Consider the following 24,579-nt stretch of genomic DNA (forward strand, 5'->3'; position numbering starts at 1 on the left):
GCTGCTCTTGTAAAGATTTATAAGGCTTTGTAAGTCCCATATAGGGTCACTATGAGTTGGACTCAATTAAATGATGTTGTCTTTTGGTTTTTGTAATGGCTCTGTGAGAAAAAATGGTCTCTTGTCATTTTCTTTCATGTTTCCATAGTGACAGATAAGGAAACTCCATGGACAGTTGTATTCAATCCTGTAAGATTGCAATGCATTGCCATCAGCTTGATGGCAACTTTTTTTTAAACCTAAGGAGCTACTGTGGTCATTAAAAAGGCAGGTAAGAAATAAAAAATCCAAGTGGATGTTGGAAGGGAACATGAAACTTGCTCTTAATCATAGACTGATGTGATAGGTTTATTGTAACAACCTGGACAATAAGAACATGTGGGATTAATCAGGTCGCAGTTTGATTAGAGGGAAGAGATAAATGGCTCTGAAAGGCATGGTTCCCCCCCTCCCCTCAGCTCTCTGGTGATCGGAGTGTGCTGGAGCGTTCTGCTGCTTTAGCAAGTTCTCTACCTCAACCTGTGAGCTACACTACCTGTGGGCCAAGCCAACCTGTGGATTGTGTCACTAGAGCTTGAGGCTCCGAGACCTGCTTGACCATGCTGCTGGTGTGTACATTGATTGAGCTTGAGGCTGGTGGAACTGGCCATTGCTTGTGTTCGATATCCCCTTGAGGCCTGCTTCATTAAGTTTCTGAGCTACTGACGGTTGATGACTCACTCTGCTGTTTGGTGCCTGTGGGCACTCTGCTTGCCTTGCCTGAGGGAGAACTCTGCTGTCTGCTTCCTTGACCTTGGACCCAGCAGCCCATGTGAATTGAAAGACTTCCAGTATATTAACTGTTCCACAGAAGTGAGTTGAACCAAACCCTCTGTACTACTGTGTGGACTAATTAGCTGTTAATAGTCCTTCTTGCTTTATATACCTACTCTCACACATATATAAAAAATCATAAATGTCCTGGTTTTGTTTCTCTTGAGAACCCTTCCTAACACAAGTAGCTAAGGCAGATGGAAGAAATAAACAAGTCAAAGAACTGAACAGCAAATTTCATAGATAAGCTCAAGAAGACAATGTAAAATATTGTAACAAAATTACAAAGACCTAGAGTTAGGAAACCAAAAATAATATCATCAGCATATCTTAAACTGAATGAACTCAAGAAAAAAACTCAAGCCTCCAGTTACAATATTGAAAGATTCTGTGGTCAAAATACTCAATGATGCAGGAAGCATCAAAAGATAGAAAGAAGACACAGTCATGGGACCAAAAAGAACTAGTTAACATTTCACCATTTCAGAAGGTAGCTTAAGAGTAAGAGCCAATGGTCCTGAACAAAGTAGTTGAGGTAGTTAGTTTATTGTGCCAACCTTGCCAATAAACACATGTGGGATTAATTGAAGGGTGGAGAGATAAATGGTTCTGCGATCCTCGCCTTTTTTGTCTCTTGCTCTTTGACCAGTGTGCGGCTGCCTTGATTGTTCTGTGCCTCAATTTGCAAGCTACACTACCTGTGGGACACCTAACCTGAGGACTGTGTCACTGTAATTTGAGGTTCCTTCAAGACCTGCTTCGCCACACAATTGGAATTTACATCTCGAGCTGGGGACTGTCAGACCCCAGTCATCTGGCTGACTGTTGGTGACCTCCCTTGCTGTTTGCTGCCTGTGCCCAGATAGCCTGAATTGCTCTACAGAGGACTACCTGGCAGCTCTCAGGCCTTGAAGGACTGCCAGTGTTTCCCAACTGTCTCACGGAAGTGAGTTGCACTGAGCCATTTGTACTGCTTTATAATTTAATTGTTTATTTCTTATGTTATATATCTATCTATCTATCTGTATAACTATATATAAAATTATTAGCAATCTGGTTTTGTCTCTCTAGAGAACCCTGTCTAACACTAGTAGTTCAAGTCACATTGAAAGCACTTGCCAAAAACAAGCTCCAGAAATTGATGGAATACCAACTGAAATGTTTTAACAAGCTGATAAAGCACTGGAAACACTTACTGATATATGCCAGGAAATTTGGAAGACAGTTACTTGGCCAACTGAATGGAGGAGGTCCATATTTGGACTCATTCCAAAGAAAAGTTACCCAACAAAATGCTCACATTATAGAACAGTAAAATTTTGCTGAAGATCATCCAACAATGGTTACAGCAGTACACTGACAGGGAGCTACCAGAAGTTCAAAGCAGATTCAGAAGAGGATGTCACACAAGGGATATCATTGCTGATGTCAGGTGGATCTTAGCTGAAAGCAGAGACTACCAGAAAGATGTTTACTTGTGTCTTATTGACTGCCAAGGGCATTTGACTATGTGGATCACAACAAATTATGGATAACCTTTCGAAGAATGGGAATTCCAGAACACTTCATTGTGTTCTTCTGAAACTTCTAGATGGATCAAGAGCCAATTGTGCAAATGCAACAAGGGAATACTGCATGGCTTATAATCAGGAAAGGTGTGCAGCAGGGTTGTATCCTCTCACCATACTTAATCGGTATGTTGAGCACGTAATCAGAGAAGCTTCACTATATGAAGAATGTAACATCAGAATTGGAAGAAGGCTTACAAACAATCTGTGATATGCAGCTGATATAACCCTGCTTGCTGAAAGTGAGGACTGAAAGCACTTGCTGATGATCAAGGATTGCAGCCTTCAGTATGGATCCACTCAACGTGAAGACCAAAATCTTCACAACTAAACCAATTAAGTAACACCATGATAAACGGAAGAGGTTTTAAGTTGTCAAGGATTTGGTCATGCTTAGATCCACAATCAATGCGCAGGGATGCAGCAGTCAAGAGATCAAACTACATGTTGCATTGGGTAAATCTGCTGCACAAGATCTCATTAGAGTGTTAAAAAGCAGGGATGTTTCTTTGAGGACTAAGGTGCACCTGACCCAAGCCATGGTATGTTCAAATGGCTCCTATGCATATGAAAATTGGACCTTGAATAAGAGAGACCAAAGAACAATCAGTGCATTTGAATGATGGTGCTGGCAAAGAATGCTAGGTTCCATGGACTGCTAAAAGAACCAACAAATCTGTCATACAGGCAAAGATGGCAAGACTCTGTTCCACACACAGCACCTGTTGTCAGGCGATACCAGTCTCTGGAGAAGGACATCGTGCTTGGTAAAGTAGGACAGGCAAAAAGAGGAAGGCCCTCACCAGGTGACAAAGCACCGGGCAATTGTGAGCGTGGAGCAGGGCTGGGCAGAGAGTCGCTACGGGCGGGAAATGACTTGCTGGCACCTAGGTGCTACTCTAGATTAACAGGAAGTAAAATACACAGGGAGGGGAACTGAATGTCTCCGTTGATACAGTTTCAGAGTTTATCTTCTTTACAAGTACCTAAGAAAGTTCCTAGGCAACACGAGTACGATACTAAAATTCCAAACATAGTATTGTGCACATGTTCCTCCTTCCTGTTCTGCCTTTCAGAAGCAGTACGTTCAGTCAAAAGGCAATGCACAAGGTGGCTAGCAATCGTCATCATCAGTCTACCCTCATACTGTTCTGTGAGTGAGCACGTGACAAACGGGTGAACTCTTCCATTCACACATAAAAAACGTCTACTTGGAGAGGACTGATATCCAGGATATCTTATAAAAGATTTTATTACAAGTTTATTTTATTAAGGTTTCTGAAGTATATGAAAAAACATACATTTAAACTATGGTGTACATTAAAACAGCACAAAGTTTGAAAATACTATAAACATTATATCTCAAATAAATATATGTACATTTACTTTCAATAAGGTCCATTATCATCACTTAAAAACACTGATATGTACACCTGGAAGTATGTAAAAATTACACAGCACTGCATGTCAACTTTCATACATTTTTAAGAAAGCATAGAAAATTCATTATCTAATTTTATGCATAGGAGCCCTGGTGTGCAGGGGATAAGCACCTGATTCAAAGGTTGTTGATTCAAACCCACCCAGCGGCTTCATGTGAGAAAGAACTAGTGACCTGCTTCCATAAGGATTACAGCCTAGAGAACCCTATGGGGCAGTTCTAGTTCTACTCTGCCACGTGGGGGGTGGGGGCGGGATACGTCAGAATGCTCTCTTACAACCACCTTTTAAAAATGCTTATCATATTTCCTAAAGTCTACCATAACCCAAATGTCACAAATATTGGCCAACTAGTTCTAAACTTTTATGATATATCTATATATAGACATAGATATATCTCCATTAAGATGGTGAAGAGATTAACCTCACGGAGTTTGGCTTTTCTCGGCTATCTGACATGGGAGGGGACTGGAGAGAGAGTCCAACTCGTCTACAGCAATTACACATTGTTACTTTTCTAGAATGAAAAAATATAAGCATCTCATTTGAAGATATTGCAAGTCAAAATGGACTCTAAAACAAATGTATGTGGAGAGGTTTTGAAGAATAAATTGGGTATCCCAGGGGAGGATCAGCTGCTTGTACCGTGAGGTTTCTTAAAAGCAGTGGATGAGCTTGTATACTGTAACGTTCCTCATCATCATTAGTGGCATATAGCAATTCCCATGAGAGATTGGCCCACTGCCCTCGAACAGCTTCAGCATTCAACTTTCCAAGTTGTATCAATAATTCTTGAAGAGTCAGTACTCTCCCAGTGTAAACACCCTTAAAAAAAAAAAGTAGGGAGAGGAAGGACAGAGAAATTACATTTATTTTTTATAATTTTATTTATAAATATAGGAAGGAAAAAAATCCATTGAAAATTTCCTCCCAATTTCAATAAAAGACAAAGTGTATAAAAATACACATATAAGTTGCTTCTTTTCAGAGGTAAAAATCATTTTTATTTCCTTAGCTCTTTGAACACATATGAGAAATAAAAATTTCCAGAAGCCATTCTGCTTAATGACCAGAATCACTGAGATATAATTCACATAGTATACAATTTCCTATTTAAAGCAGACAATTCAATGTTTGTTTAGTGTACTCAAAGGCATGTGCGATTATCACTGCTTCACTCTGAGCAGCACCGTGCTTTGGGAAAAGAATTTTGTAGATATAGTAGTAAGTTGTATCTCTTGGCATGAAGCCTCCCTCTTACCAGTCAGAGTCAAGGTGGTCAAGGGCAGTGTTTTCAGTGTGCTGCGTCCAAGGCAGAATGGGGTTGGCTGGAGGGAGTCTCCCACCTTGCAAGATGGTGGGGTAGAGGGGAGTGAGTTTTTGCTTAAATACTGTAGTCGCTTCACTGCTGATACTACATTTTAGATTGTCTTTAATATGTTTCTCCGTTTCTTGTACGCCTTTAAGACCATTTGAGACTGTAAATCATTATTTTAAGATCACTGGGAAGCGTACCTTTTCATAGTGAGTGTTTTATACTGTGTACATTGGATGGCATTTTCAATGCAATGGGAAGAATGGCTAATCACTGAAAAAGTATTCTCTATTTTGAGTCTGAATTTTTCCACGTCAAATTTATTTCAAATAAAGTTTGTTTCCAAATACAGATGTCTGTGAAAGAAATACTTGTCACATATATGTTCATTTTTCTTCTAGATTTAAATCCAAAGTGATCATTCATTCGCTTAAACTGGGCATAAGAATACAGTCTATTTAATGAAATATGCCATAGGTATTGGCAAAAGGGAAAGAAACAGCTAGCTATTTTAAGATTGGACTGTGTTGGGCAATAAAGTTATCACTAGAAATGCTTCAAACCTATAAATATACCCATAGTTAGAATGTCATTTCCCTAGCATTTTGTTTAAATAATTTGGGAAGGTAGGGTAGAAACGGGGAACCGATTATAAGGATCTACATATAACCTCCTCTCTGGTGGACGGGCAACAGAAAAGTGGGTGAAGGGAGACGTTGGACAGTGTAAGATATGACAAAATAATAATTTATAAATTATCAAAGGTACATGAGGGAGAGGGGAGCAGGGAGGCAGGGGAAAAAATGAGCTGATACGAAGGACTCAAGTAGAAAGCAAGTGTTTTGAGAATGATGATGGCAACAAATGTACAAATGTGCTTGACATACAATGGATGGATGTATCGATTGTGATAAGAGCTGTATGAGCCCCCAATAAAATGATTATTTTTTTAAAAAAAGTATTTATGAGCACATTTTAAAACTTACCATATTAGGATCATACCCAAGAGAAAACAAGTACGGCTTTTCTTGTAAAACTGCTTCCTTCCACTTTTCATCAGAAACCAAACCAATATACCAGTCATTTTCATATTCTTCAAGGTAACTAGTCAGCTCCTTAAAGTTGTCTATTGGACCTAAACTTGCCTTATCAATCATTAGTTTCAAAGTGTACCTAAAAGTGGAGAATCGAAAATGTGGGTATTTTTTCCCCAAAATCAACTTCATAGATTAAGTTAGTATTTTAAAGATGCTGATCTGCAATCAAAATATTTCAGATAAAAAAATGAGGAAGAAATGAACAAGTCATCCAGTATACCGTATGAATAAGTCTTCCCCCTAAACAAGACCAAAAGGACTATAAACTAAGTATACTCCTGAGAAAAATCACAATGCATATTAAGCACTTTCCCTTCAATTTTATGATAGTTTTTATATTAGTAATAAACTTCTAAGTGAACTTGAACAAAAACTCAACATTAAAAAAAAACATTTTCCTGCCAATATTACATCTTTTAAATAATCAAAACTGATTACCTGAAAGCTTTCAGTGCTAGCTGGAATAGTTCTGGTTTTTCCATGAGCCAATCAAAGGCAGTCGACCAAGGCAAAACCCCACTGTAAACTTTCAATATGTGACTGGGACTAGGAGTCACATTGTCTATTCCAAACAAACTAAAATAACAAGTCATTGCTACATGAACATATGAGTCCTTTAAAACTTTATCCTTTGCAATTTCTTCCAGTACATTTGAGGTCTTTTCTTCTGAATGCAAACATTCCAAGTGCCTTAAAACAAATTGGTACCAGTCTTCTGGAAAGATCGAACTCATCTCCTTCATTCTGACATCAGGCAAACAGTTAGACCTCCATTCTTCAGGTAAGCTTACCATGTGAGAATGAGAACTGAACTCCACAAGGGGGATAGATACCATGCCTTCTTGCTGTCCTTTGTCAGGAGCAGGGTATCCCAGCATAACACTTTTATAAAGCGTATTGTCAGGGACTCTGTCTGTAGAAAGATCATCAACCTTCCATAATTCTGTTGATCCTGGGAGAGAAGAATTTGTACCTGGAAAAACTTTCAACTGACCTTTTCCTTCTTTTCCCTTTTTGCTGGTTGGCTCATCATCAAAAATATTCCCATCACACCAGTCATCAAAAATTTCTGATACTGAACTATCCGTGTCTTCTGGGCACTGGGGCTGCGGTGAAGGATTTGAAGTGGGTGGGATTAGTAAAGGGGCCTTCCCTTTATTCTCAGTTTTGTGAACATTCTCCTGCTCACTGGGTTTTCTGGAGCAGTACTGAACGAGTATCCACACAAGTATTTTAGCAAGGTCATCTTTAAATTCTTTTAAGTTTTCATGAGAATCAATTATGCCAGATAGGACATTCCGGGCATCAGAATATAGTTTCACAGGCAAAACTGTACATGGTGTCAAGATATTTCCAAAGTGCTCATTAAGGGAACATCCTCTTGTGGATTCTTCTCGCACAAAGGCACCTTCAAAAACTTCATCAACCCTTCCAGCTTCAGCAGTGTGACAAGATGTCTCTTGCAATTCTAAGCCCTAACAAAGGAAATAAAAAGTACTTGAGTTTATGATCTTTCTTTTATAGAGAAAAACAATTAGTCTTGAAAATGCCCAGGGATTTTCATAATAAAAATTTGGAAAATGCAAAAGTTTAAATCAGGACTTATAAAACTTAAACTTTGTGGCACTTAACATATTTGATGCTGAATAGATATTAAAATTAATGCCAGTAGTATTTTAAAAGATAGTATCTAAATTTCACTATAAACTGGCAAAATCACCTTATTGATTTAAGCATTAAAGACTATATAGTCAGTTTGAATCAATAAAAAACTTTATAACTTAAAACTTTGTTTTGGTAAAAGGAAAAATTAAAACTATATCATATGTACAGCAGTTTGTTTGTTTTTTTCCATTTTTAAATTGTTTTATTAGAGGCTCATACGACTCTTATCATAATCCATACATACATCAATTGTGTAAAGCACATTTGTACATTCATTGCCCTCATTCTCAAAGCATTTGCTCTCCACTTAAGCCCCCGGCATCAGGTCCTTATTTTTCCCCCTCCCTCCCTCATGAGTGTACAGCAGTTTTATATCCTTTCCACCTCATTTTATATGATTGGTACATTCTTCTAGTGCATGGATATGACATCATTAACCATTTTCTGGTTTGTTTCTTTAGAATAAAATAATGAAGATACAGGTTTGACTGTATCCTCCAATTACAATGTAAAAGCTCTTTTGATAACTACTATCCTCAGTGTTCAATTCAGTGCCTGGCCCATAGTTTGGTCTACAAGAAATATATGTTGAGTGAATGAATTTGACTATGTTCCTACATGAATTCTGAACATATATTGATTACCTCCCTAGAAGGAATCATGGTTACCACTATCATTGTTCATTATGTATTTTTATATATTAGCAGTACCATTATTATGTACAAACTGGCTATGCTGCCAGATTTAATTAGGATCCAGGGAAAGAGTATGGGATGTGAGAGCAGAACACCTCTGTAAGTTATATGCTCTAGGTTATGTTGCCTACACAAGCTTCAGTAAGGTCACTTACGCTCTGAGATTCCATTACCTCTCCTTCCATGCAAAATAATCCCAGAGCATAGGTTTTGTAGATGACATTAGTGAACAAAGGTCCTTTGTAAACTCTGAAGTACGATATAAAGGTTAGCAAATGACACAGCTAGGCCAGCAAAAGAAACAAAGATCTGACACCAGAGAGTAAGCCTCCATCCCACATAGGCCACAACAAAAGGACCGGAGTCCAGGTATTCCCGAACAACGCCATTTGTTTAGGAGAACGAAAAACAAAATTAAGCAATAAAACATCCTCAATATTTCACATTTTTACTCCTTGTTCTGTTTCTGTAGATTAGATGAGCACCGTGGTTCTCACACTGTAGGTGAGTCAGAATCACCTGGAAGTCTTGTTGAAACATAGACTCGGACTACTCCCAGGGCTTCTTTCTGATGGAGTGGGTCTGGTGGCCCAAGAAATATCTTTTCTAACAAGTTCCCTGGTGATGTTAAAACTGCTGGTCTGAGGACTAGTCTGTCAGACTCAGTGGAAGAAATGAACAGCTTTAGTCACCAATTGTATCTAATCTATCCTAAGACAAAAACATCATTCATTCAAAGATTTACTGAGGACTTATGGACCCGGCACTGTTCCAGGGACTTAAGCTATAACCCCAAATAAAACAAGATGGAAAACCAACAATAAAAACAGCAAGCAAATTACACAGTATGCCAGAAGGTCTAAGTGCTATGACAATTCTAAAAAGGAGAGCACAGCAAAACAAAGAAGATTGGAAGTCCAAAAGCAGAGGTGGGGGTACAGTTCTAAACAGACCTCATTGAGGTAAGGTCACAGTGAAGTGATACTGCTTAAAATGGTTCTTTCATTCATGATTTCATTAGCTCCCACCAAATGCTTGGGCGGGATCATGCAAAGAGGGTGCAGAAGAGGGGAATGGTCACTTTTGCCATCCCTGAGTGTAAAAGAGCCAATTCGGAAACGGTGAGAATCCCAGGATGATCAAGGACAGCCACCAGCAGAGCACATGGGAGAGCCAAGCCTGAACTGGCAGCAGTAGACATACAAGCCACAGCACTGAGACCATGAGGCACAGTGGCAGGCTTCCCAGCTTATGGAACAAGGCCAAGGCCAAGGGACATTGTGCTGAGAAGCTTAGACCAGAGGGAGGAGACATGTATGCAAGCCTGGCTGAGAAGAGAGACTGTGGACAAAAGAACTGTATCCTCAATGTGTTGGAACCTTTTGGGTTTCCCTAATAAACCCTGATTTTGAGTATTTCCCAAGGTCTATGTGGCCGCTGCGTTGGATTATTGAATCCAGCAGGAGAGAAAAGTATGGGAAAGATGGTTGGTGTCTGAACAGATAAAAGAAGGATGGACGGTGGAGACATTTTGACCTCTGCCTGCAGCCATCGGCCTAGGGGTGGTGCGGAGTTGATTCTCCTTCCTACCAAAGTCAGATGAGGTCAGAGGTGTCCCCCATGCCATTAGTTCAGTGTAACATTTGAGCAAAGATGAAAGGCAATGAATGAGTTAGTGATTTGGTTGTCTGGAGGAAGCGTGGTCTCAGCAGAGGGTACTGTCGGCGGGAGTTGAGTTAGAAGCCTAACCAATTAAGACTCTGCCTTGTACTCTGGGTGGTTCATCAAAGACCTACTGCAGGGTTTTCAGCAGAGAGAGGTTCGAGAGGTGAGCAGCAATGTTACCATCACCAGAGACTTTGGCTAGAGCAGTTTGGGTGGAGTTACAGTATCAAAACCTACAGTGAAAGAGAGAATGTTAGGGATCAGAGGTATGACAGGAGGCCACATTACTAAGGCACTTTGCTTTAAAAGGAAAAATGGAATGTAGTAAGTTGGGGCGGTGATGTTTTCATTACATCGAGAATGTTTATAGGTTAAAATGCTTATTTAAAAAAAAATCATGGATCTATACTTTTAAGATGCTCCGCTAGAGAGAGAAAGATCAAGACTAGAAGAGAAGGACACAAGTATCCTGTTACTATGCTCTATTACACAATCAATATTAGCTTCCTATCAACATGTGCACACTGAAATATACCTTTACAATCCCCATTTTCTCAGGTCATTAAAAAAATAAGTTTTTATTGTGCTGTTAAGTGTCTGATACATACAGAAATTTCTACACATGCACTATAAAACCACTAGAGAGGTTTAAAATAAACATTAACCTTAATGTTAATAGAGCAGTAAGTATAACCTCGTTCTAGAATCATTATCCATAGTAAACGATCCTGAAAACGGCCCAAGTAGTGAGACCCAGGTAAGAAGAGACCTAAAACAAATGAGAAAAATAAGGAATCATTTTTCAAGCTTGGTTTAGCCCTCATTTCAATCTCAAGGTCCCATCAACCCTCCCATTGGGCCCAAAATAGAAACTACTGTTCATTTCATATTAACCCACTGCAGACCTGTGAATTCTCACTGCTGGTAATCCCCAGGAACTGTACATTGCACATTTTTGTAGTGCACCACCGAGCTGATTCCGACTCCTGTAACCCTTTAGGACAGAGTAGAACTGCCAAAGCCAACGGCTAGTTCCAAAACAAGCTTCACGGGCTAAAATGTACGGTGAGCAAATACACTTTCTTTTTTCTTGCAAATACACTCTTCTAAGAGTAATGTTGAGAAGAACAAAATAGCTGAGTTGGCAGTTAGCTTATTGCTTACAGTGGTCTCGATACCACTGTGTACGTTCCTGGATCTCTGGTGGTGCTGTGGATTAGGCAATAGGTGGCTAACCACATGGTTGGTGGTTCAAGGCCATCAGTTATTTCACTGGAGAAAGATAAGCCTTGGAAAGACTATAAAGATTTATAGTCTTGGAAAGCCGTTAAGTCAGAATAGACTCGAAGGCAGTGGGTTCTTCAATCCAATACTGTGTCTTTAGTTTTCACTCTCTACGGGAGCTGAGCTTTTACATCTACTTGACTTGTTCCATTGTAACAAACTCAGAGAAATCCTGAGGGGAAAAGTGGTTTATGGATAACGAAGGGCTGTCACCTGAATTTAAGAAAATGTGTTTTAAAAATTGCCAAATTCACCTTCATGAAAATTTCCTAAATGTTTTAATTTTATATTTACCTCAATAAGGCATGCCAAGTTTATTTCTATTTCTCATTTAGTCTCCTCCTATGCCTCAATGTATTGGAGTCTGTTTTACAGTCCATGATATGGTTATATCAAGACTGTTTTCCCTCCTGCACTTGATAATTAATAACCTCATTAATTTTCTTAAGCACAACTATTTACTTACTTAAACTTCCAGCTGCCATCGCAGACTGCAGTGCAATAGTCAAACCTGGGACCATCTGGTGGTAGTACACTGTATCTGCACACACGCTGGCGGCGGTGCCCACCGCTCCTGGCCAACTCCGAATCGGCCGGGGAAACCCCACCAAGAACACAGGCAGGGTGAAGAGGGGGAGCAAGGGAGAAGAGAGCAGCGTAGAAAGCACCACGACGAGCAGCACGAATGGAGAGAAGACGGTGTTGAGAACACATAAAGTGGCAGCCGATTTCCGACGCTGTTTTTTCTCCGTCCATGATGCCAGAAGCACAGTCACAGCAAACTGCAATTTCGAGACGAACTGAACCAGACGATCACGCACAATACCTACCTGCAGAGATGTAAACATCATTTGAATTTATTCTTAAAGACTTTTCATGACTTCTCAAGACCACATAAGGACATACTGTTTAATTTTATTCTTGACTCGATATCTTTGGTGGGGGGGGCTGTATAATCCTCATGTGCAATTCTTAGTTATAATTTTTCCAACCTCGCAATCAATAAATGGGAGGGTATGTTCAAAAGTTTCGGAGCTCTTAGAAAACCATGTACCACTAAAAGGGAGACAGATTGAGAGTGTAATCAAACGCTCTGAGCCTGACGAAGCTTTGCTGGATATGCCCTGGAAGTCAGAAGATCAGAAGCTGTGGAAGTTAAGCAGCAGGCTTATAGGAAAAGTACATATAAACTATGGAAGCCATTTTTCACTCTATTTCCAGTCATCTTAGCAGAGCTTATGACCTTTTGTTGGAGGTGTTCTAATGCAGTCTGAAAAGAGAGGCCATTGCATTTAAAAACGCAGCTTTAAACATCTTGAAGTCACGTGCCAAAGAAATAGCCCCTCCCGACTCCAAGGGTAAAATCAGGCTAAACTGATCGTGGGAGATTAGGGATCTTTTCAGTTTCATTGAGGACCAAAAACCTTTTGATACTGCTGAGTAAAAATATCCAGCTTCCTCTAACTAGTAACACCAAAGAGATTGTTATCTTGTGCCTAAAAGAAATTTCAGGAGTGCCTTCAAAAGGAGTTAAAAATTGACTTTGGAATTAAAATACAATCTGAAATATTAATTACCTTGAAATAATTGTTATTATTTTTACTTTTAATAGTCCATTTTATTTAATGTAATAAAGGCAAAATACTATGTCAACATGTAATCAGTATTTTCTAAACATTGGGATAGTTTACCTTTTTCTTTTTGCAGCAGGTCTTTGAGGTATGGGTCTATTTTACACTCACCCGTCGCTGCTGGGCCATTTGTGGCTCACGGCAACTTTACATGTGTTAGGGAAGAACTGTGTTCGACATGATCTTCAATGGCCAATTTTTGGGGGGAAAAACAGGTCTTTCCTTCGAGGATAATTTTCACTAACATTTTTCTACCTCAAGGAGTCATGGATTTAAAAACAACACAAATAAGATTATTTAGCATCCTGTACTGGAACCTAAAATAATCCTAACTAAACTCCTCTTTTCATCAGATTTCCACATTTTAAAATGATGAAACATTCTCCCCTATGAAATGATAAATCTCTTCTCCTAATCAAGCCATTCAATGTTATAAATTTTACATTTTTACTACTGTATTGAATAATTAGTTGTGTAAAAAAAGTATTTGCTTCCAAAATTTATATTGACAAAACTGGCTTCCTTCTGCTAGAATTATTATTTATTTCCTCAAAGTACGTTTATTTTTGTATTATATAAAAAAATTTGTATGGCACAAATAAAGGAGCCCTGGTGGTGCTGTGGTTTAGACACTTGGCTGCTAACTGCAAGGTCAGCAGTTTAAACCCACCAAATGCTCTAAGGGAGAAAGATGAGGCTGTCTGTTCCCACAAAGATTTACAGTCTTGGAAACCCTCTACAGGGTCACTCTGGGTCGGAATCAACTTCATGCAGTAGGTTTTTTGGAGGGTGAGTAGGGGGTTATAGTATAAAAATGTGGTTGGCCTCTTCATTGTTAACTGCAAAGGATAGTTAACACCCCACCAAACACTTATTTCCTCTAATTACCCACAGTGGAAATCATCCACGCAAAAGACTTAGAAAGTCGTTCAAGTCTTATGAAATTTATTTCCATTGTGGGTTGGGAGTAAGTGGTGGGGGTGAGAGGAATGAGGCTCGGTGGTTCACTGGTTGCACTCTGTGGACTAGCACAATTCCTGTTTACTCACTGTTACAGCTGCCTCAAATCAAACAAGTACAACAACAAATGCCATTACAGAGAAATGGGCCCTTGCTTAATACTGCTGATGGGAATATGAAGTAGAATTACCTCTCTGGAGGGTCATGTCACAACATGAAACAAGAATTCTAGAAATGTCCTTATCTCTTGATCCATCAATTTTACTTCTAGGTCTCTATCCTGAAGAAATGATGATGGATGTGTACAGTGCTTCAGCTACATGCCTCCTTTTACTAAGAAAAATATGAAGCCACTTGTTTTCTTTTTACCCTCAGTGGGTTGGCTAATTACAGATGTCTACAGGTATATTGGACCACAGTGCAACCATGAATTGTTGCTAAAGTCAGAATGACTGACAGCTGGCCACAGTCCCGTGTCACAGATTACAACACACCATACACAGTGTGCGTGAGATCTCATTTCTGTTGATAAAAGAACATGTAAATAGGAACATCAAAACTTGGAAAAGTATATACCAAAATGTCAGACATTGATTCTCTCTAAACCACTGGGAGAATTATAGATGACAGAGTGAGTAACACTTCCACTGTAACAAAATACACACCAATTTTATAGCAAAAGAAAAACAAAGCAAATTCCGTAAAGGTACGCCTTCCAAGTTTCTAAGTATTAACTGCTCAGTTTGTTGGAGGTAAAGAACATGTGCCGGAAAGCAGACATTGCTGGTTCTTCGACGACACTAATAATTGTGACCAATCTTAGCTAGACTAATGGGATGGAGAACAGGCATAGCCAGTATATAAGGTATGTAAGTAAAGCCAGGTATGTAAGTATATGAGCCAGTGTGTAAAAGTATATCAGGATTCCTTCGGTGGTGTTACAATGTTCTAATATTAGAATGTACTGATGAATGCAAAGCTATGGGTACACACCCCTGAACCATACATTTTAAATGAATATATTTTATGGTATATGCAATACATCTCAATAAAGCTAGTACAAAGAAAAGGATTTACCAGTAAGAGTCTAAGTCCTGTATTCAGGTTTCTGTTCCACCATAAGTCCTTATTAAAGATCAGTGCGTGTGTGACTGCTACTGTGACCGTCTCCAAAAGAGCATTTTCTGTGTTCTGCCATACCTGCAGTACACAAATTACCCACCTTCATTATGTAGAATTTAATAATCTAAGCAAACTACTAACATGCACACAATCAGAATTAAACTTCCCCGCTGGAAAATATACTAAATCCACATTCGGGTTACCATTCTAAAAGCTCTTGTGAATCCAATGGAGGCAGCCACAGACTGGGGCCTCTGCAAGGAACTATCCAGTGAGAGAAATGCTATCATGACAAAAGGTGACACTAAAAGAGAACAAAACAACAGAGACAGACTTAATTAAAGCAAATAACTCCTCCCATAGTTTATCTTGGCAAAAATATGATCTTTAATGAGCACATTTAAATAATTAATATAAAACCTCATAAAGCAGAAACCAAATCATAAAAGAATAAATGCTTGTATGTCATGTTAACTCAAAGCCCAAACCCATTACCACTGTGTACGTTCTGATTCACAGTGACCCTACTGGACAGAGTAGAACTGCCCCACAGGTTTCAAGGACTGACAGTCTTTACAACAGAAGCAGAACACTACGTCGTTCCCTCTGGGAGTAACTGGTGGACTTGGACTGCTGGCCTGTTAGCAGAGAAATGCTAACTGCCCCACCAGGGTTCCTTGAGTGCATTACAATACCACACAAATATGGGACTTTCGTATTTTTGCACACATTTCCCCAATAGTTTGTAACAGTAAGCCAGACTTCATCCTCCTACCTAGTGTCAGTAGAGTGCGTCTGGCAACACCAATCTTCATGAGTTTTGCTTGCTTCTTTAAGAACACCGTCACAGTATGCATATCCTTTGGATAGAAAGGGTTTCGGAAAACTCCAAAGATATAGACACTTTGAATTTCTCTAAGTATCCACAGTATTGCAAGTAATATCATCAACATATAGCCAACAATAGTCTGCGGACTGCTTCTGGACATCTGTGAGAAATCAGCAAAGTGGTGAAGTAAACTGGATTCTACGAGAGCCAAGGCTAACATAATGATGTAGAATCCACATTCTTTCCATGTATAATGTGTTCTGGAATCGCTGGGTAAAGCCTTGGATTTGGTTCTAGCTCTGTGTCTGGTCACATGGTGCTTGAAGGTAAAACCCATCTCACGTAGATTAAGACTCAGCAGGAACCCAAGTCCCGTCATGAAAAGAACCACACAAACAGGACTGGGAATGAAATACGATGTTACAGCCACTCCAGCAGAAATGAGGAGCATCGCTAACAACCTGCAGGGGGAAAAAAAATTTACTTGCAAAAGAACAGTGTTCGTTAGGTATAAGTTACATGTAACTTCAATGTTGTAAAAGTTACCATAGGTGTGTCGACATGGGTGAGCCTCCAAGGCCAAACTCTAAAACTTGTTCCATTGCCCATAAAAATAGTGCATCAGGTGGGGGCAGAGTTCCCAGTGCCCAGAGAAAAGGTAAAAATATAAACAAGATGTGTAAAATCTGATTCATCTGTTCTAGAGCTGGCACATGTATCATAAATCTGTAAGAAAAAGAAAACATTTACATCACACACATTCATCGATAGAATAAGGTCAGGAAAAGCAATCTAACACCAAGTAACCCCCCCCCCCCATGTCCTGCTGTGCCCACTGGACCTACTCCATAACAAAACTCACTGTCACTGAGTTGCTGCGACCCAATAGGACAAAGAACTACCCCTGTGGGTTTCTGAGAGTGAACCTTGGTGGGAGTAGAAATCTTTCTTTCTCTTGCACAGAGCTGCTTGGCTGGTGGTTTCGAACTTCTGACTTTACTTGTAGCAGCAGCCCAACACACAATCACTGAGCCATCAGAGCTCCTACACCCTTAACAAAAGATTAAAGCAAAAAGTAAACAAAAATTGTCTCCAGTCCTTACCTATAAACATGAACAAGACCTAGGGATTGTAACCCTTGCCCTTCCAGCAACTATCCCAAATCACCGGGGGAAACATTTGGCATTTAGAGAACATAGAGGTTCCAATGTGGAAAGGACGACAGAATGGAAAATCATTCATGAATATCGTAATTCAACTGAATTTATGGATATATAAAACTATGCAACCGAGCCCAGGGTTAAATACAGAATTTGACACTACTTACCATTTAAGCAAACACAGCACAAAATGGTTTCAAATAATTTAATAAAAACCTTAAAGCATAGAAGAATCAATGTTATGACTATGATATAGATGTGTGTGTGTGTGTGTGTATAAAAGCTAACTAACCACATACCTTGTACTTAAGGAGTTCCTAAGGGAAATTTTCAAAAGAGAAAACTAAATCTCAACACTGGAATATCCTAGTTCCTTAAAACAAAGTCAAGGAGAAAGACAAGTTCTGCAACAATTAACTCACTTTAATACAAATGTACAGTAACCAGGGCTCTGACAATGGCACTGTGTCTGCTCACACAGATCCCAGGACCAAGCCTGGTGTCCAGGCTAATGCACTCAGCCTCACAATGTATGTCTTTCAAATGCTGATCAGCAGAGAATTAAGGAACACAATGTTAACAATGGTGATGATAAATTAGGTGACAATACTTTTGATGGTGTAGAATTAAAGCAAAGTTCATTTAATTCAAAGAAAAAAGCAATCATATAACAACAAAACTAAGCCACATATTATAAGGCACAGGGAAGTCAGAGAAAGCATGAAGGTTAGTACAATGTCCTTTTTTTTTAAGGTAATACTTCTCTTGCTAACAAATTCAAACTCAAGAATGGGGCAGCTGGTGGAAAAACACTATATACGGTTGACCTTTCTATCTCTGGGTTCTGCATTTGAAGATTTAACCAAGGACTGAGGGCCTGGAGAGGAGAGAATTAAATGTTCAAACCAATTCCGCAAAGGCTAAGAAGGCACACACAGTGCTATTTACATAGAATTTACATTGTATTAGGTATTGCCAAAATACTCTAGATCTGAGACTTAAAAGTATACGGGGTGAATGTTCTGTGCAGATACTTCACCATTTTATAGGACAGACATAAGGTGAACAGATTTTAACACTGGTAAAGCGGGACACCATTGATAAAACTCATATCCTGGCGAAATAGCAACATGGCAGCCGAAAACCTATAACCTAGCTTATCGTGCATTCTTTCCAAAAAATCGGGACTTTTTAAAAATGCTGCAGGACAAATTGTTCAAAAGCAGGACGTCTGGTCACCTTAGTCTAGGAGGGTTTTCCAATCTGCTGGGGTACTACAACTAAGCCCCCTTGGGTTCCTAGGAGAGATTTTACCCATATTTGATTTTATGAGTCAGCATCAACTCACTGGCAGTGAGTGTTGTGCTGATGTACTGGTGGTGCAGTGTGTTACACTTTGGGTTGCTAGCCACAAAGCCAGCAGTTCGAAACCACCAGCTGCTCTGAGGGAGAAAGGTGAGGCCTTCTACTCCTGTAAAGTCTTGGAGCCGCCTAAGGACAGTTCTACCTTGTCCTATTGGGTTGCTATGAATCAAAATCCACTCAATGGCAGTACGTTTTTAAGAGGTGATATTACTGTCTTTCTTTTTTGCTCCTCAAGCAAGCAAGAAGCAATGACTTAGAAAACTTATTTATGAGGGTATCTTAAATATATTATACAATATACCTATAATATATATATATATCTCACAATATAACTGGATTAACAACAAACATTGTGATTGCTCACTGGTGGCATCAGATGCAGCCTTGGAAGATTATTGTGTTTTTTAATATGGAAAAATAATTAAAATTTCCTGTTTCTGATAAGGATTCTCTAGGCTAAAAACAACTCAGTATTCAGGAATAGGAAAACTTTGCTTTGAACCTAACAACTATAAAAATATTACACTGCTATATAATAAGATCTACATGCGAAGAAAAAGTTGTTTTTTCCCATTGCTCAGATGATATGGTATAGCATGTTAGGGATTGGAATGCTCATCCTACAGCTTCTTCACAAACCCTATGGAGCAGTTCTATTCTTCCCAATGGGTCCCTCAACTAAATGGAGGTGCCTTTTTAAAAAGATGATGTAAATAAGCATCCTTCATTCTTGCTATTTAAAAGTTATTTAAAATTACGAATATAATTGTACTAGATAAAGAATGATAAAAAAGAGAAAAAGTTATTTCAATGGTCAGGAATTGTATCTCCCAGAAATGTATTCTAACTCTTATCTTCTATGCCTGTGTTACATTCCCAGTTAGGAATGGTGGGTTGCTTTTGTTATGTTCATGAGGCAGATTCAGTGGAGGGTACAGGGTGTGTCTTAAACCAATCTCTTCTGAGATATCAAAGTGATTAGACAAACAAGCAAGCAAGAGACAGAAGATTGCCCATGAGCAGGAGGACCATCCTTCAGAGCCAACACAGATGTCTACCATGAAAGCTGGCACCCTGGATTTAGACTGCTAGCCTGCTAACTAGTGAGAATAACGTTGCTTGCTAGTCACCAATTTGTGGCATTTCTGTTATAGCAAGCACTCGATAACCAAGATAATATCTGACAATGGGCCAGATTTAAAGCCTATATACATCTGAAAAGTGCAAGTATTTAATCAATCAGTTTGAAAAAAACAAACCAAGCTCACTGTCATAGAGCTGATGCTGACTCATAGCGACCCTGTAGGACTGGGTCAAACTGTAACTGGTAATGGGAGTAGAGAGCCCCATCTTTCTCCAGGGAGCTGCTGACAGTTTCAACACTGGACCTTTTGGATCACAGCCCAACACATAACTGCTACCACACCCACCAGGGCTCCTAATAAATCAGTAGGCTGTAGCATAATACTGTTGCATAAAGAACACTGATTCTTCATTATGTTGTCAGCTAAATGTCAGCCTGTTCTATAAGTGGACTGAGGTATTCTATACAAATAAGTATTTTTTCCTTTATAGATTTGGGAGTTGCCTTTGTCTTTTCTTTTGGTTATGATAGAAGAGGCTCTCTTTTACAATGATCAAATTCTAAACATTAAAACTATCTTAAATCCAACTTGTCTAGTAAAACTCATTTTGATACTTTGATAACTCAGATTTAGAATTCTTAAGACTCAAGACAAGCAAATTATAAATTCACTGAGTTCTTAAATATAACATAAAAAACATAGGATATAATTTTAAATGCAAAAATACTATCAAGGTATATAAATTTTTATTTCTGAAATGGCATGAGATGGTAACTCAAGAATAGGCATTTTGAAAATAAAAATCTTATAAATTAAGTGTTATAAAAGATCATATGTAAACACATTTAGACTAAAATTTAGTAAATTTTCAAAAATCAAGCAATTAATTATATCTTAGTAAACAGTAGTGCTACTAAGTAACCAGTTTTAAATCAATTTCATACAGATTAGTTTTTCTCACCATAAATTTGACGGCAAAAAGTTACATGGGTATCAGGGTCTGTAAATATAACCCCATTGGAACAGGCTAAGAGTTAAGAAATAGTAACTGATACAGAGTTCAGTTTCAGAACACAATCTGACTAACTGTATTTAAATGACTGTATGGTTCTACCTAAACACTAACCTGAGAAAGAGAAAAGCTGTAATCTACAGAAAGAGAAAGAAAAGAGTCAGATTTAGAAAAACAAACACAAACTCAGTGCCATCAAGGCACTGCCAACTCATAGTGCCCTATAATAGGGCAGGGCAGAACTGCCCCTGTAAATTTCTGAGATGGAAACTGTTAAGGGAGTAGAAAGCCCTTTCTTCCATGGAACAGGTGGTGGTTTTGAACTGCTGACCCTGTGGATCTCATAACTACTACATAAACAAAGAGAGTTATCAAACAGCTCTGCAAACAATTGTTTGTCTACAAGGCTATTTTATGGTTTTCTTCTGTAATTAATTAAAAGTCCCGATCCCTTCCTGTGGAGCCTTGGGAGTACAGTGGGTTATGAGCTCGGCTGCTAACCATAAGGTCAGCTATTTGAAACCACCAGCTGCCCCATGGGAGCAAGAAGTGGCTTTCTATTCCCATTAAGAGCTACAGTCTTACAAAAAAAAAGAAAAGAAAGAAAAAGAGTCAGCACAGGAGCAGTTCTCTCCTGTCCTACAGGTTCACTGGGAGTCAGACTGACTTGATGGCAGTGAGCTTGGTTTTAGATTCCTTGCAGTGCTGTTGTTCCAATAGTTAGACATACATTATTCTGGTCATCTAAGTTCACTTAATCTGTACATATTCTCATCTTAAAATTTTAGAAATTCTTCAATTTGCTCCATAGGAAAGCTCCATCTCTTCCTAGTTTTCCAGCCAAGCTTTCCTACGGATTCTGTGCTCCTTAATTAAAGTGAAATACAGTATTATTGAAATAATTGATTACAAAAATGTAACTATCATAAATAATAAATATTATTAATAGATTATTGGGGAGGTGAGAAGTGGGAGGGAGAAAAAGAACCACATACATGGAGTATTAAATTTCTTGAGATGAGCTGTGTAAATATACACAGTATGTTTCTTTAAAAACGAAATAAAATCCCTTCCGATTCCTTTTCCCTCAAACCTAAGTAGTGGTTTGAGTGGCTTTAAGAAAAAAAGCAGAAGTAAAACGGAAATGGACTTGGAGTCTTTGATGACAAACAAGTGTGTCTCAAGTAAACAAACAAAAACATAAAGTGAAATATAGTATTGAAACAAATACATTTATCATAAAAAGTTTTTTAAAAAGATTTTTCAGTGAGTTTTAATGACTGCTTTTCTATGAATGTTTACGAGAGGTTTAATTCACATATATATTTTTTATACTAAGGAGAGCTCTCTCACTTTTTATTCTTCAAATCAAAGCAAGTTATAAAGTATTTGCTGGCTTTTTACCTGTGTGCAAGATCCACAGAAACAAAGAAAAAAATATAAAGGGGTCTCATCAGAGGAGTGATTTCATAAGTATCCTGGGTCTGGAAAGTCGCAGTCTCTGTAGCTGTGTTTACGATTAACGAATACTCTCCTGTACAGACTGTCACCCAGCCAAAGACAAAGAGCAGCGCAGCACCTCCCACACTGCCACACAGTAAGGTCACTCGGGAGGGGAGCAGATACCATGTTCCAAGGGCACACACTACCCCTGCCAGAACAGAATGGAAGATTGTGTTGGCCATATATTTCTTGCCAGGAATTAGAAATTTGATCGTTTCAGCACCAGCACAACTTGAAAATTCATGCTCATCTTCTTCTGCTAAAATATCCGAGGTCAGGATTCTTTGTACCGTCATGGACTTGCTTCGGGCGTATAAGCCTGTGAGCTGGATGGCAAACGCCGTGAAAAGCATTAAGCCCCCTGAAAGTGCTGCTGTGTGATAGTCTTCCAGGACGGCAAACTCGTACAAGAGCGTCCCTACTCCACCCCAAACCCATGGTATCAGAAAAAGAATAATCTGGTTAACATATACGTAAGGAGGGGCACGGAAGCCTAATCTGAGCCGCGGGCCTCCAAGCAGGGTCTGGGGAAAGCGCTTCAGAAAGAAGTCCTGCTTGTAAGCATTCAGCAGAGGCACATCTGGGCTCATTCTGCTCGTTTGGTTGCATCCTTAGCCGGAACAGCAGTCCCTAGAAAAAAGAGAGAAAAAGGCGCTATTTGAAAATGTCATACTTAAAATGTGGGGCAGGAAGGTGGCTACACCACAGTCCCATTTTTCTCCTCAGCTGGACTATTCCTTCCAGGGCAGGATCCTTCAGCTTCTCCCTGTGCCTGAAACAAGCTCACCTGGGAGTAAAGAGATGCTTGCGCTGTCGTGTTTTAGTTCTTTAATCCAAAAGAGGAAAACTCATACTTATTATCAGTCTATTCAAAACTTAAATGTCTGGAATTAGGTCTTATGTTAAAACTCACATTTTTTAGGTTTAGACGTCACGTCAAAAGAAATTCCAAATGCCAGTGCTCTCAACTAAAATTTGCCAGTAGTTTAACTCGTCATTTTCAGGGAGTTTTAAATTCATTTAAAACACAGACAGGCACAACAAAACCTTTTTCCTTTGTTACAGCAGTCAGCAACCTGTTTTTCTGTAATTGGCCAGAGAATAAACATTTTAGGCTGGGTGGACCAAATGGTCTTTGTTGCCTGGTCTCAACTTCACTGCTGTAGGACAAAGCAGCCCGACTCATACACATAAATGAATGAGCATGGTAAGGCTCCAATAAAACTTTATGGTATGTCCTAAGAAAGGTGGTGGGCTACATATAGCCCAGAGGTTCCACCTTGCCAGTGCCTGCTCTATAAAATATTCTCTATAAAGGGATAAAAACAGGAACATTTGATATCATTTAACAGTAAGAATGAATTCTGGAGCTTTTGAGAAGTTAAGTTAAAGCCTGTTAAATTAAAATTTACTTGAATAAAAATCTGCATATTGACTGGCAGCTTGACCTATAACGGAAAGGTCAATGACCTGGAAAGCAAAAGGCCTTAGGTGAAAAGTACCCACTGCCATCAAGTTGATTCTGACTCCTAATGACACTCTATGGAGTTTCCAAGACTAAATTTTACTGGAGGAGCAGACAGCCTCCTCTTCCTCATGCAGAATGACTGGTGGGTTTGAACTACTGACCTTGGGGATAACAGTTCAACATTCACCCAAGAGCGCCACCAGGGCTCCTACTTGTCAGAGTATATGCTTCTTCTTCTTCGCTACATTCCCCCGGGGCAGGCCGCTCCGGTTGTTTTCTTGTCCCGTCTACTGTCCCCTGGAACTAGGAAAGCATGAAAAAGAGCTGCGCATGCTTCAGTCTATGGTATTTCCATTTAAGATATGTTTTAAGTAACATGGATTTTCTTCTCTTCAGCTTTTCCTGTTCTTGGGATCTTCTCAGTAACTTTTTCTGAGAATAGCTGCCTGGCCCAGATCAGCTAACAAAAAATTACCTTTCTGGATATTAGGGCTAGAAACGAAAAATTAAATCAGAAGTCATCTGAAAATAGCCTCTCTTCCAGTCATTCTAAAATAGTCTTTCTTCCCGTCAGTTCTACCCAATGAACAGCAGCTCTGAGAGAGCTTTTGGACATGATGAGAGATTTTTGGGTCACCTTTAAGAATGACTAAACTGTTACCACCTATCCTCGTGTATCTTCCAGGCTCTGGTTTTGGATCTGCACAGAAAAGTTATAGCTTTGGCTCATATGATGGCCTTGCAAGTACCCACAAAATAAGAGGCCCTAAGGACAAATGGAATTCTATTGGTCTTAAGGTTCATTCTTTTTTTTTTTTAATGGTATTTTGCCCTTTTAATTAGCTTAATGTCTAATTAAATCATTTCCTGAGTTATTAATACTGTCAAACATCTTTTCATCG

The 24,579-nt window shown here is 39.1% G+C and overlaps 1 protein-coding gene across 1 annotated transcript in view; it reads right to left on the reverse strand.

Annotated features, from left to right (window-relative positions):
• Nucleotides 1-3,660: 3,660 nt before the first annotated feature.
• Nucleotides 3,661-24,579, reverse strand: part of PCNX4 (pecanex 4) — a 29,016-nt gene continuing 8,097 nt past the window's right edge. Inside the window, exons 2-11 of the mRNA XM_004698625.2 lie at nt 22,111-22,839; nt 16,631-16,810; nt 16,031-16,545; nt 15,459-15,559; nt 15,211-15,333; nt 12,009-12,372; nt 10,924-11,027; nt 6,672-7,708; nt 6,123-6,309; nt 3,661-4,646 (exon numbers count right to left, since the gene is read on the reverse strand). Of these exons, the coding sequence (XP_004698682.1) occupies nt 4,395-4,646; nt 6,123-6,309; nt 6,672-7,708; nt 10,924-11,027; nt 12,009-12,372; nt 15,211-15,333; nt 15,459-15,559; nt 16,031-16,545; nt 16,631-16,810; nt 22,111-22,799 (3,552 nt within the window). The 5' untranslated portion in view covers nt 22,800-22,839 and the 3' untranslated portion in view covers nt 3,661-4,394. The remainder of the gene's footprint in view (nt 4,647-6,122; nt 6,310-6,671; nt 7,709-10,923; nt 11,028-12,008; nt 12,373-15,210; nt 15,334-15,458; nt 15,560-16,030; nt 16,546-16,630; nt 16,811-22,110; nt 22,840-24,579) is intronic.

The sequence above is a fragment of the Echinops telfairi genome, unplaced genomic scaffold, assembly GCF_000313985.2.
Source record: "Echinops telfairi isolate 266 unplaced genomic scaffold, ASM31398v2 ScPeMD7_18;HRSCAF=68, whole genome shotgun sequence".
NCBI lineage: Eukaryota > Metazoa > Chordata > Mammalia > Afrosoricida > Tenrecidae > Echinops > Echinops telfairi.